Raw genomic sequence first — 14,101 nt, 5'->3', positions numbered from 1 at the left:
GCTGGCTAAACAAACAAAATGATAAATGAAAAACTCAATAGGATCTTGCCAGATGCTCTATTCTGTCACAGTGTACAATTATATTAGTGACTTTTTAAAAGAGCCTAATTTGTCTCATGGTTCCTGCCACTCCAGCCCCTGTGGCACCCTGGCTTATGTGCGCTCTTCTGAATGAACTATGTATTCTTGCAGTCTTTGGCACTGAGTGCTGACATAGGTTTTGATGACGTGAAGCAGACTCTGACAGCAAGTTACCATATGTGGGGCTTCAGCTGCTCCTTCCTCCACCCTGAACTGTTACCACCTGTCATCTCTTCTCCTAGCAGGAAGCTGAGCCCAATGGAGAAGGTATAAAAGAACTCAAAAAAAAAAATAGTGTATTCATGATTAATAAATAACTCACTACAAAGAAAAAATAAAGAAATATTGTTTCCAAATAGCCTGACCTTGGAGTCAGACAACCCTGGATTCAAGTCCCGGCTTTCACCCTCTATATACTCTGTCATTTTACATGACAGCCTCGGTCTCTGCCTCTATAAAATGAGTCTAATGCTTGCTCCCTCAGAGAGTCACAGTGAGGTTCAGATGAGGATAATGCATGTGAAGAGCCTAGCACAGTGCCTGACTCATACTATGCACCCAACAAATTTAACACAAGAGGAATGAAAATGAGGTTAGTCTGCTTTTGCCTGTAGTTGCAAATCACATGATAGTTCTTAAAGTTTTGATTGTGGTTTATTGAAGAGCTGCTAGATGGAGAATGGTGGGATGCCTCCCACTCTGAAGGAAGGAAATGAACATTTTCCTCATCAAAAACTACATAAAGGGAAATGTTAACATGTGGAATCTAAACTCAAGATAAGAATTACACTGTTTTCATAACAAACTCTACCCTGTCACTCATTTTTATGTAAAAAGAAGTCCCCCACTTGTTTTCATAAGAACAGGATTAGTACATGCAAGATTTCTTTATCTCAGAGCTTTAGTGAACATCATGGTTTTAAAATATCTATATCTTTTATGATATAGATACAGACAAAGGTCCATATTGCCAAAACTATGGTTTTTCCAGCAGTCATATAGGGATGTGAGAGTTGGACCATAAAGAAGGCTGAGTGCCAATGAATTGATGCTTTCAAACAATGGTTCTGGAGAAGACTCTTGAGAGTCCCTTGAACAGCAAGGAGATCAAACCAGTCAATCCTAAAGGAAATCAACCCTGAATATTTATTGGAAGGACTGATGCTGAAGCTGAAACTTCAGTATTTTGGCCACCTGATGGGAAGAGTCGACTCATTGGAAAAGACCCTGATGCTAGGAAAACTTGAGGGCAGGAGGAGAAGGGGGTGACAGAGGATGAGATGGTTGGATGGCATCACTGACTCAACAGACATGAGTTTGAACAAACTCTGGGAGATAGTGAAGGACAGGGAAGCCTGGCATGCTGCAGTCCATGAGGTCCCAAAGAGTCAGACGTGACTTAGCGACTAAACAACAACGAATACCTTTAAGAAGCCATGGTATAGAATTCAAGATTTTTTTCACTTTTTGTTTTTTTCACCCACATAGTAGTTTGTGATTTCTTATCATAAATTTTAAAGTTAGGTTGTTTTTAAATGCTCTGCTTCTTTTTCTCTCCCAAATGATTTAGTAAAGTTCATTTTTTATGTTTTGTCCCTGTTGGTGATTGGGCTGGGTCTTTGTTGGTTAGAGTCTGGGGAGCCACTACTCAGGCTACTTGTTTATTTTCAGCTGCTTCTTTTTCTGTAATTGGAGCAGGCTGTCCAGAGAGGGCTAGTGCGTCACTGGCTTTGCTTGTCTCCAAACACCCAGATTCCCTCACAGCCAACAAGGTTAAGGGACAGTCAGTTCATCAGCAAATAGTTCAGGATGCCTCCTTCCTGTAGGCGATGTGGGCAATGATATAAATGTGACGGAAATTCAGCTTTCCCCCCCACAACTGAGGTGGGGGGAGACATATTAAAATAATTATAAGCTTTTCTTAAAAATTATAATCTTCATTGGATAAATTTTTTTTAGGGAGTTCTGTGTTCTCATAGAGATGCTAGGCTGAGGGATATCGCAGTAGATAAAACATGGCCCTTCTATTCAAAAAGGCTTCACTCTCCTAAGAATATAGATTCATAATGATGATGATGATGCTAATCATGGTAATGAAGTAATGGTGGCATTAAATTAGTGTGGTTATGTGCCTGGTTCTGTGCAAAGATCCATGCTTTGTATCATTTCATCCTTGTAGACCAATGACTATTAGCATCCCCATTTCACAGATGTGGAAACTTGGGCCTAGATTGATTAAGATCATATAGCAAATGGTAGACAATGATTCAAATATGAGTTTTTGTAAATCCAGAGGCTAATTCTTAAAGAGCATTTTATAATCCATCTTCAAGAAATTGAAATGCATGGTTATAAGTGCTTCAGTAACCATAAGCAAGGTACAAGTGATAATAAGCATTAAGAAATGGCCAGATAAAACCCCATCAGAGTTCATAAAGAAAGACTTTCTTGCTCCTAGGGGTGATTAGAAAAGAAACAAGGAGTATTTAGACCTGAGGGTTTTCAGTGCACTCCAGCTGGTCAGGAAGACCTTTTCCGCATCTGTCTGTTGAAGTCCTCATACACTGAGACCCCGCTCACCCAGCCAGAGAGCTCTCATCCTCCCCTGTGTGCCCACAGCAGTGCTCTGGTCCTCCAGCACCTCGCATGTCTCCAGGTTACTTGTGTTTTGTGTGGTCCATATGCTAAGTCACTTCAGTTACGTCCAACTCTTTGCTACCCCGTGGACTGTAAATCTCCAGGCTCCTCTGTACATGGGATTCTCAAGCAAGAATACTGCAATGAGTTGCCATTTCCTCCTCCAGGGCATCTTCCCGACCCTGGGATCAAACCCTCATCTCTTATGTCTCCTGCTTTGGCAGGCAGGTTCTTTACCACCTATGGTCCTGTGTTAACCCCTACTCACCCCTGCCCCCTGGCAACTAGATTGCAACATATGGACAACATTTTGAGTCTCTTTTAAAAGGTTTTCTCATAATTGTGAACTCAGCTGAGAACCTTTCTTCTTGTCTACAGTATCAGTTCTTGGTGTTATATTTGTCCACAGTCATCACTAGACTGTGAGCATGAGCAACTTAATTGTAGAGGTGAGGTTCCTGGAGCCCAGAACCAGCACATGATTCTGTGTTCTCTGAATGTTTGTTGAGGGAACCCACCTAGAAAAACCTGTGGCATTTCTGCTATAGATTCTAACTCACAAAGTAGTTGTACATACATGCTGAGGAATACCAGAGCATGGTAACAAGGCCATGAAATGTCAAAGAAAAGACCTTGAGCCATATTCTGGGTCTGCCAAGCTCTCTAACTTGAACAACTCACCTAACCCCACTGGACTTCAGTTTCTCTTCCACATGATGGCAGAAATAAACCCAGTATATTTTTAATGGGCTATAATAAGGTAATATCAGGTGTTTAAGAAATAGTACCTATCATCATTTCACTGTCTACTTTGAGCCAGACTGTAAAGATATAGGAATTTGTGTTCTTGAAAAATAATGTTTAAAATCTCTTCATTTGGGACTTCCTTAGCAGTCCAGTAGCTGAGACTCCACATCCCAATGCAAGGGCCCTGTGTTCAATTCCTGGTCAAGGAACACAAAATCTCACATGCTGTGAGAGAGAGTCCACATGCTGCAACTAAAGATCCCACATCCCACAGCTAAGGCCCAGCACAGCCAAAGAAATCAATAAGTAATTTTTTTTTAATCTGCTCACTTGCTATTATTTTCTCCCATTCTGAGGGTTGTCTTTTCACCTTATTTAGAGTTTCCTTTGCTATGCAAAAGCCTTTACGTTTAAGTAGGTCCCACTTGTCTATTTTTGTTTTTATCTCCTTTATTCTAGAAGGTGGGTTGTAGAGGATCTTGCTGTGATTTATGTCATAGAGTGTTCTGCCTATGTTTTCCTCTGTGAGTTTTATAGTTTCTGGTCTTATGTTTAGGTCTTTAATCCATTTTGAGTTTATCTTTGTGTACGCTGTTATGAAGCATTCTAATTTCATTGTTTTACACATAGCTGTCCAGTTTTCCCAGTGCCTCTTATTGAAGAGATGGTCTTTTCCCCATTGTATATTCTTGACTCAGTTGTCAAAACTAAGGTGCCCATAGGTGCATGGCTTATCTCTGGGCTTCTCTCTTGTTCCACTGGTCTGTGTTTCTGTTTTGGGGCCAGTACCATGTTGTCTTGGTGACTATAGCTTTGCAGTATAGTCTGAGGTCAGGAAGGTTGATTCCTCCAGCTTCATTCTTTTTCAAGATTGCTTTGCCTATTTGAAGTCTTTTGTGTTTCTATACAGACGGTGAAATTTTTTGTTCTAGTTCTGTGAAAAATGCCATTGGTAATTTGACAGGGATTGCATTGAATCTGTAGACTGCATTTGGTAGTATTGTCATTTTCACAATATTGATTCTTCCAACCTGGCAACATGGACTATCTTTCCATCTGTTTTACGTCATCTTTGATTTCTTTCATCAGTGTCCTAATAGTTTTCTGTATACAACTCTTTGATTCTGTAGGTAGGTTTACTGCTAGGTATTTTATTCTTTTTGCTGCAATAATTTTCTGATTTTTTTGTTGTTAGTATGTAGGAATACAAATAATAGCAAATGAAACAACTGATGAAGCATTAATTTCCAAATCAATCAAGCAGCTCATGCAACCCAACACCAGAAAAACAAGCACCCCAATCAAAAAGTAGGCAGAAGATGACCTAAACAGACATTTCCCCAAAGAAGACATACAAATGGCTGATAAACACATGAAAAGATGCTCAACATCACTCATTATTAGAGAAATGCAAATCAAAACTATAATGAGATACCACCTCACACTGGTCAGAATGGCCATCATCAAAAAATCTACAAACAATAAATGCTGGAGAGGGTGTGGAGAAAAAAGAACCTTCTTTCACTATTGGTGGGAATGTAAATTGATACAGCAACTATGGAATACAGTATGGTGATCCCTTAAAAAACCAGGAATAAAACTACCATATGATTCAACAACCCCATTTCTGCGCATATACCCTGAGAAAACCATAATTGAAAAAGACAAGTACCCCCAGCTATTTACAATAGCTAGGACATGGAAGCAACCTAGATGTCCATAAACAGATGAATGGATAAAGAAGCTGTGCTACACAGCTGTGGTACATATATACAATGGAATATAATTCAGCCATAAAAAGGAACACATTTGAGTCAGTTCTAAAGAAGTGGATGAACCTAGAGCCTATTATACAGAGTGGAGTAAGCAGAAAGAGAAAAACAAATATTAACACATATACATGGAATCTACAAAAGTTGTGCTGATGAGCCTATTTGCAGGACAGCAGTTAAGATGCATACATAAAGAACAGACTTGTGGACACAGAGAGGCGGGGAGGAGAGGGTGGGACAGATCGAGAGAGCAGCATGGAAACATATGCACTACCATATGTGAAACACAGCCAGTGGGAATTTGCAGTATGACTAGGGAACTCGGAGGGAGGGTCAAGAGGGAGGAGAGATATGTATACCTATGGCTGATATATGTTGATACACAGCAGAAACCAACACAATATTGTAAAGCAATTGTCCTTCAATTAAATATAAGTTTTTTAAAAATCTATTTACACTAAACTTAAGGAAACTCCTATGCTGATTTGAATTTTTTGTTTTCTCCTCACACCTTCTGTTGATCCTCCAACCTCTTGTTCCACAAGTCAGTTCTCTTATTTCAAATAAAATGAAAATCCCCTCTCCTGCTTTAGAATTAGAGCAGGCAGATAATTCTGTGTGCCGAGTGACATGAAATCATGTCCCAGACATGGTTTGAACTCTGCACAGTTCATTTTACCTCCCATATTTAAATCCTTAAGTCATTTGTCTGGAACAGATTGTGTGTATAATATGTGGATGGTATATACCAGCATGTGTGTGGTGTTATGTGTGTGTGTGTATGTGGTGTGAGGTATATGTGCTGTGTATGTAAATTGTATATGGGTGAGGTGTATGTAGGTGGGGGGTGGGGGATGTGTTAGGTTTGGGATGGTACTGGGAATGCAAATTTAAGTGGAGCCCTTCTGAAAAGGACCATAAAAGGACCAAATAAACAAAAAGAGAAAAGAACCAAGTATCCCTGAAGTCACTAGCAAATCCATACAGGATTTGCAAATGTGCAGAATCTTGTGTTTCCATCACTACCTGAGCATCAGCATGATAATATTCCCTCTCTGTCTGCAGTCCAAGCTACAAAGTCCTTGGGCAGCTTCCTGACACTGATGTGTACATTGATATAGATGCGTATGAGGAGGTAGGTCCTTTTTTCTATCATTTTAAATGGTTGTAAGCTTGGCTAATTATTGATTTTACTCAGGATAGAGAGTTAGGGGTGGAGATGTGGAAAGTGTGGTGGTCAGAGTGAAAAGTCTGAACTTTCATTTGCTGTCTGGATTCAGTTTTATAGTTTATACTATACATCAGTTACACAGTCTCTTAATATTTATTTTTCCTCTTTTTTAATGAAGATAAATATATATTCTTGGACTTAAAGTATATGTTTACAAAATACCAAGACTGTTTGCCAGGGTGGTCTGTATGTGCGTGATTTCCTTCTGATGAATTCAAAGGGGTGATAAAATTCTAATATTAACCACGTACAATGTAGGTGGTGGAGCTGTGAAATTCTTTTTTTTTTCTGCTACATTTTTAGTGGTTAAAACTATGGCTTAAAATATCCTTGACTTTGAATTTTCTTTTCTGATGTGGAATCTCTTATGTAGAATCTTTTACAAAGTCTTCTTAAACTAGTTTTATCTGTTTGTTTTGTGTTTGGGAAGAATTTCTCAGACTCACTGTAAGATATTAATAAATTAGACTGCTAGTAGGATTGGTATATGTTCCCCTTCCAAAGAATTATGTGCTTGATTACCTGTTTCCAACTGCATTCCAGAATTTCACGAGGCTTCTTGATAAAATTTTTGCCTGAGTCTGTTTTGACTCCTACCTACATTCTGTGAATAAACCAATATACACTTCTGTTCATTTTATGTGACTGCTTCTCACAGTTTGAGTGGCAGCTCCCCTCTCCTAGATTCGCTTTTTTAATGTTTTTCAGTTTCTTCTTTGTATTTTATGGTTTAAAAAAAAAGAAACAAAGACTTTTAAAAGAAATGGGAAGATGTGCATTTTTAAAGGCCTTCCATTCAACATGCCTTCCTTCAGAACATGAGTAGGTCAGCTAGACTGACATTATTTTATTTAAACACTGTCAAAGGGTCCTTGGCAACATCTGTATTAATTTTCAAGTTGGAAAAGGGAGACAGTTGAAGTTTTGATTCTGAAATATTTCCCCTATTAAATTCACTAACATTTTATTTTTCAGGTGAAAGAAATTCCTGGAATAAAAATATTCCAAATAAATGCCCCAATTTACTATGCAAATAGTGACTTATATAGCAATGCATTAAAAAGAAAGGTGAGTCACAAGAATTAAGAGTGATTATTTCTGAGGAAGGAATCTAAAGATTGATAGGCATGTGAGGGTCACTTACATGTCTCTATATACCATTTATACTATTTCATTCTCTCCATCTCTATTTTTTAAAATTATAGTAAAATATAACTTAAAATTTATCATTTTAATGATTTGCAATTATACAAGTCAGTGGATGGAATTAAGTACATTTCAGTTGTTGGGTAACCAATACCACCATTCTTTCTCTTTTAATATATGCATATAGTTGTTTCAGAAATATTTAGAAAATTAAGTTTCTTATTATTGGGAATACATGGATTCCTTTGGTCATGATGAAGTTTCTTATTCTTGGGAATACATGGATTCCTTTGGTCATGATTAGTATTCCACCCCACACTATCCACTAAAGAGGGAAACCTCCCAGTCAACCCACAAAATCTCTTAAATATAAAAAGCTGAGAGATCTAAGTTTGTAAAACACTACTTTAAAATTCTTTTTAGGGACTTCCCTGGTGGTCCAGTGGGTTAAGACTTTGCTTTCCATTGCTGGGGGTGTGGGTTCGATTCCTGGTCAGGAAGTAAAGATATCCCAACATGCCTTGTGGCCAAAAACCAAAGCTTTCAACAGAACTAGTATTGTAACAAATTGAATAAAGACCTTAAAAGAATGGTCCACATTAAAATTCTCTTTAATATTTAGCTTCTGGCTGTCTTGAATCAAGACCAAGAATAAGAAAAGTTACCAATCTTCTTTTAATGAGGGAGTAACCCAGTTCAGGGTATTTGAGGGAGAGGGAGAACAAGGGTTAGGGTGATAACTTGGCATAGAAAACAATCAGATGGAGAGAATTAAAGATTAATTGCTTTGGGTGGATTCTGGGAGCAAGAAGTGATTTTTGCATTTATTGCCCTCTGTAAAGACTGGAGTGAACCCAGCCTTCATAATGGGAGCAAGAAGAAAGGCGATGAGGAAGTATGCTAAGGAAGTTGGAAATGCCAACATGGCCAATGCGACCGTAGTCAAAGTGGTGAGTAGTCACTTCACTGCAGGTTTCCTTTGTCTCTTGATCTGTGTGCTCCCCCTTTGCTCTTGATCTGCATGCCCCTCACCTTTTAACACAGCATGAAGTCCCTAAAATAGGAAAGCTTAGAAATAAGGTAAGTATCCTTTATATATTAAAAATACATAATAAGGTCAGTTATGAGAATGCTTCTGAAATAAGTAGTGATAGGAGCCAGGAAAATGTGATTTTTAGAAATGAAAATCACATAATACCTTAATAAATGTCATATTATTACTTTGTCAGAAATTCATTCGGCTGATAGTGGAAAAAAACCTCAAAGACTGGTTTTTGCTGTTTGGTCTTATGGTAACTGTGATCTGTCATGTTGAAATTAATAAGACTATTTTAGAAGTGAGAGGAAAATGGATATGAATACTAAAGAAAGTGGTTTCACTGGACAGTAGAGGAAGAGAAGGAAGAAAAAAGAAACAGCTAAAATTGAATATTGTATACATATCCTTTTTTGTCATATACAAGGCTGGAATATAGTGAGTAATTTAGAAGAGATCTGCTACAATCAGAAACTGGAGAATATAAGGACTAATTTTTCTCTCATAAATCTTTCTCAGAACCAAAATATGAGTTGTTTATAGAATTCTGGTTTGGTTTGATTTTGACGTAGGATGCCGAAGTAGATGGAGAAGATGGCACCAAGCCTGAGGAAGACGAGAATGAAATAAAATACCCCCCAATAGTCATCAAGAGCACACTTCCTGAGGAACTGCAAAGATTTATGCCCCCAGGAGATAACATCCACACCATCATTCTGGATTTTACGCAAGTCAATTTTATTGATTCTGTTGGTGTAAAAACTCTGGCAGGGGTAAGCATCATCTTCAAGGAGTCTTTTAAGGATAATATCTCTGTGCCCAGAATCACCATCAGTTAAATCAGAAAACTGAACTAGGGTTTTCAACTCTCAAAATTTGGTTGCTGTTGCTTTTGTTTTTCAACTTTTTGTTGTTAAAAAGAACAAAAATATACAAAAGTAAAGAGCAGAGTGTAATGAACCCCCTGTAACTATCACTCAGCTTCAACAATTATCAATTCATGGTCAATTTTGTTTCACTTATCCCTCACACCCACTTTCCCCTCCTCTTATTTTGAAGCACATCTCAGTCATCATATAATCTAAAAATATTTTAGTATATATCTCTTCAAGAAGATTTTTTTTAAAGTCATTACCATAATGATTCTATTACACTTGAATAAAATTTAACAAGAATTCTTCAATGTTCCAAGTCATCACTGTTGATATAAAAATCTAACAAAATGCAAATTTTAAATGATTAGTTCAAAATGCATAATTTTTGAAGCAAAGCCACTCAAGTGAATGAGCCAGAGCATCTTATATCACTAAACACATATTAGTAGAAAGAAACTTCTCTTGACACCTCACAGAGTCAAGAGAAACTAAACTTTATTTCAACGTTCTTACAGATTGTGAAAGAATATGGAGATGTCGGTATTTATGTATATTTAGCAGGATGCAGTGGTGAGTACCATTTTAGAATGGGGAGGCTTTTTATTTATTTATTTCTGAAACAGAATTTATATTACATTTATTTATAATAATTTTTGTTATAAAAAAACTAAACAGCATCCATGAAGAGAAAACTTCATCTCTCTGCATCCTTGGGGGAGGCATTTTAACATTTTGGTTTTGTTTCTTTTTTTTAATAACTACACTTGGAAGAATTTTCCCTTAATTTTAGTTTTGGTGAAAATGAAAATTATTCTTCTGAAAATTACTCTGAAGCTAAGCTTTGAAATTAGCCACATAACAGGCACTAACGTTCCTGGGTTACTTGTGGCAGGCCTCTTGCACTGGAGTTTGAGGAAAGGAGCTAGAAAACCATTGTGAAGGAGTTGTGGGTTTTTTTAGTAACCATGTTTTTAATGGCTGCCATAACAAAGTTATATAAAATCATTTAAGTGTTTTACCATGCAATGCCTGCTATCTTTAATATAAATTTTGGTTAAAACAGTACTTGAAAATTAAATCCACATAAAGGCTTCACTTTTCACCTACCAGAATGGCAAAAATTGGAAATGTTTGACAGCAGGCTCTGCGGGCTGGCTGTGGAGGATGGGAACCCTGACATTGCTGGTGGGAGTGCAGACTGCAGCAGCCTCTACGGAGAGCAGACCAGCATTTCCTTTCCAAATTACAAATTCATTTTTACCTTTAACCCAGAAAATCCAGCAATATGCTACACACACTCAAAATGACACATTACGTGATTAATCATCACAGTATACAAAAACAAAAGGCCAAAATCAATTTGTGTCAAACAGAAGGGGCCAGTTAAATAAACCATACATAGAACACTGTGTAATGGTAAAAAAAAAAAATGACTGAAAAGATTAAGTGTAAAAAAAATTATGGAATTATATATATGTGTATAGATACACATATATACATACACATACATACCAAAAGATAATGCTATCTTTTGGGTAATGGAAAATAAAATAAATATATACTTATATTTACATCTGCATAAAGACATACTGAAAGAATATACAATAAAATAATAAAAGTGGCTTCCTTGACCAGGGGAGTGATGTCATGAGGACAAGTATTGGGGTGAGATTTTTTACTTTATATCATTTTAATATTTTATGTGAAAGTGTTATTTTTTTAATGTTTAAGACTGACACCCAGAGTGTGGGCTAACTTTCCCTTTTTCTTTTATAGCCCAAGTTGTGAATGACCTCACTCGAAATCGATTCTTTGAAAATCCTGCCTTACTGGAGCTGCTGTTTCACAGCATTCACGACGCAGTCTTAGGCAGCCAAGCCCGAGAAACGCTTGCCGAACAGGAAGGCTCGGCTGTTCCTCCCCAGGAGGACTCTGAGCCCAACGCCACTCCCGAGGCCTAGGCGAGGAATTCAGCCTGCCATGGGGTATGAGCCTCTCATGATTATTAACCTACATGCTTTAAATACTAGACTCTACGTTGTCCCCCCCACCACCCCCGCCACCGAGGGTAAATACTAGTAGTCAAGGCTTTGATTTGGAGGGTGAATGACACACAGCAAGATGTATCTTACTTGTATTTTTTTTAATTGACTATTTCAAAAATGTTAGCCTCTTGCCTGCCTTTATTGTTCAATGACATTTCTGTTACTTTTTAGTATTATCTTTGTGAGCCAAGCACTTAAAAATTTATATAAGTACTTTATCCACAAATCAGATATGCCGTCACCAGAGGGGTAGTAGTACTTAGTTTTTCTTCTTGTTGATCTACAGACTTTCTGTAATCAGTTACCTCACAAAAGTGGTGAACTCACAATTTTTTAGAAGTTCTTCTTTTAAAATAACTATTTATTGTAATAGAAGCAGTATAAGTACATTGGGGAAAATTAGAAAAGATAAACAAAAATAAGGAGAACCTTACATTACCACCAAAGATTATTGCTAACACTTTAATGCATATTCTTCCAGATCTTTTTCTATTCATATAATTTACATCTTTTAACCAAAATAAGATTATACTCTATGTAGTGTTCTGTAACCTATTTTTTTTTCAGTCCACAATTTCTGCTTTCTCATTCTGACCATATTCAAAGTTCCCCAAGTGTCCCCACATTTGTAGTTGGTGTATCCAAGCTAGTATTCAGTCTATCAGAGAAGGCAGTGGCACCCCACTCCAGTACTTTTGCCTGGAAAATCCCTCCTCCATGGATGGAGGAGCCTGGTAGGGTGCAGTCCATGGGGTCGCTAAGAGTCAGACACGACTGAGTGACTTCACTTTGACTTTTCACTTTCATGCACTGGAGAAGGAAATGGCAACCCACTCCAGTGTTCTTGCCTGGAGAATCCCAGGGACGGGAGAGCCTGGTGGGCTGCCGTCTATGGGTCGCACAGAGTCGGACACGACTAAAGCGACTTAGCAGCAGCAGCATTCGGTCTATGACCTTACACTACAAATGGTCTTGTCCCTCTAAGTCTCAGAAGTCTATCTTAACCTAGCACTGTCCCTTTATTTATGACATGGACTTGTTAAAGGGAGTTGGAGCAGTTGTATAGAATCCCATCTTGTGACTATGTCCACTTGCTTTTTCAAGATGTTATTTAGCTTGTCCCTCCATTTCCTGAACTACCTATAATCTAGAAGTTGTATCTAACTAAAGGCTTCAAGAATTTGAATAAAACATTTTTTTGCTAGCATATATCATAGATGAGACACATGCTTCAAATCACATCACAACAGAAAACAAGTAATATCTTGTTGATCTACCATTAATGAGGCTAAAATAAATCATGGGATTAATGTGACAACCATCCCCCAATTACATTTTCTCCTTTGTGACTAGTGAGTTATCTGTATGGTTCCTTTAGCGTTGAATGAATGCTCAGTTCTCCATTAGCCATTCACCCAGGATTTTTAACGTTTAGTAATAGTTCTTGCCTTAATCAGCAATTTTATTAAGGGTTTGTGAATTTTTTTTTCTCTAATTCTTTCCTAGTAGTTTTCTCTTAACTTGGATTATTTGATCATCCTTAAATATAGTTCTTACTTGAAATCCAGGTTAAATGTTTTATTTTTTATGCTTAATTATCAACTTCAAAGTAAGGAGTTGGTTTAATAGATGATGACAGATTAAGTTATTTTAGGTTTCTCTTTTTTGGTATAATTATAGATTCATGAATTTTTGTAGTTTTAATGTCTTTCAGTCTATTATAGTTATTCTTTTTGGTGTTCAAATCATCACACCTGTGGCCAGTAGGACCCCTCATAGAAGTTTTGTTGTTGCTGCTAATAGTGAAGTAGCCTTCAGGACCCTGTGTTTTAGAAATCTAACCAAATCCTGGTTAGATTTGTATAGTTATCTATAACCATACAGATAACTGAGTATTATCCTTCTAAGTCCATCGAGTTATCAGTTAATTCTTCATCAAACTCAGTTTTAGCCGATGAGTGAGTAAAAAGCTATTTCAAGCATTTTTCTTTATAGCTGTTCAAAAGGAGACCTTTAAGCCAATATATGTCATCAGAAGTTCTGCTCCTATAATTCCAACCACGAGGTCACTCCAAATCACAGCACAAGTATTAGCCAATCTGCTTAAAGCCTCATCTGCTAAGATTTCCTGCTAATGTTTTATCTTTTTTATGAGTTTCCTTACTGACTCCTTATTTTAGTTTTCAGGAAGAAAACACTTTGAGGAGAAAAGTACATCAGGAAAGGACTAGATTAACATGAGTCTACTCCAAACCAAACCATATGGTTTTTTACTTTAACTCCTATCAGGTTTCTCAATGACTTTACTAATTTAATTCAAAGTAGTCCCCCTCCTTTATAACCGATACTGTATCTAGATCTAGAGTGAAATTAAATTTGCATCCAGTTGTTTCCTTTGCACTCATCACACACAAGATCAAATACATCTGCCTTCTGAAAGAGCATGTAGTTGTAGGACCTCAGCTTACACTGGAAACTTTTGTATAAAGGCTTGATCATTTCAGCCATTCAAGTAGAGCTCAAGGATTTTA

At 37.3% G+C, this 14,101-nt stretch overlaps 1 protein-coding gene across 1 annotated transcript in view; it reads left to right on the top strand.

Annotated features, from left to right (window-relative positions):
- The window catches only part of SLC26A5 (solute carrier family 26 member 5), a 61,940-nt gene that overhangs the window by 46,675 nt on the left and 1,164 nt on the right, over positions 1-14,101 (top strand). The window contains exons 14-19 of the mRNA XM_006053464.3: positions 6,303-6,372; positions 7,444-7,536; positions 8,457-8,564; positions 9,223-9,423; positions 10,041-10,095; positions 11,302-11,510. Of these exons, the coding sequence (XP_006053526.2) occupies positions 6,303-6,372; positions 7,444-7,536; positions 8,457-8,564; positions 9,223-9,423; positions 10,041-10,095; positions 11,302-11,486 (712 nt within the window). The 3' untranslated portion in view covers positions 11,487-11,510. The remainder of the gene's footprint in view (positions 1-6,302; positions 6,373-7,443; positions 7,537-8,456; positions 8,565-9,222; positions 9,424-10,040; positions 10,096-11,301; positions 11,511-14,101) is intronic.

Source organism: Bubalus bubalis, chromosome 8 (assembly GCF_019923935.1).
Source record: "Bubalus bubalis isolate 160015118507 breed Murrah chromosome 8, NDDB_SH_1, whole genome shotgun sequence".
In the NCBI taxonomy this organism is placed as follows: Eukaryota; Metazoa; Chordata; class Mammalia; order Artiodactyla; family Bovidae; genus Bubalus; species Bubalus bubalis.
The sequence above is the reverse complement of the archived record's forward strand: the minus strand, read 5'-3'. Positions and strand labels throughout refer to the sequence as shown.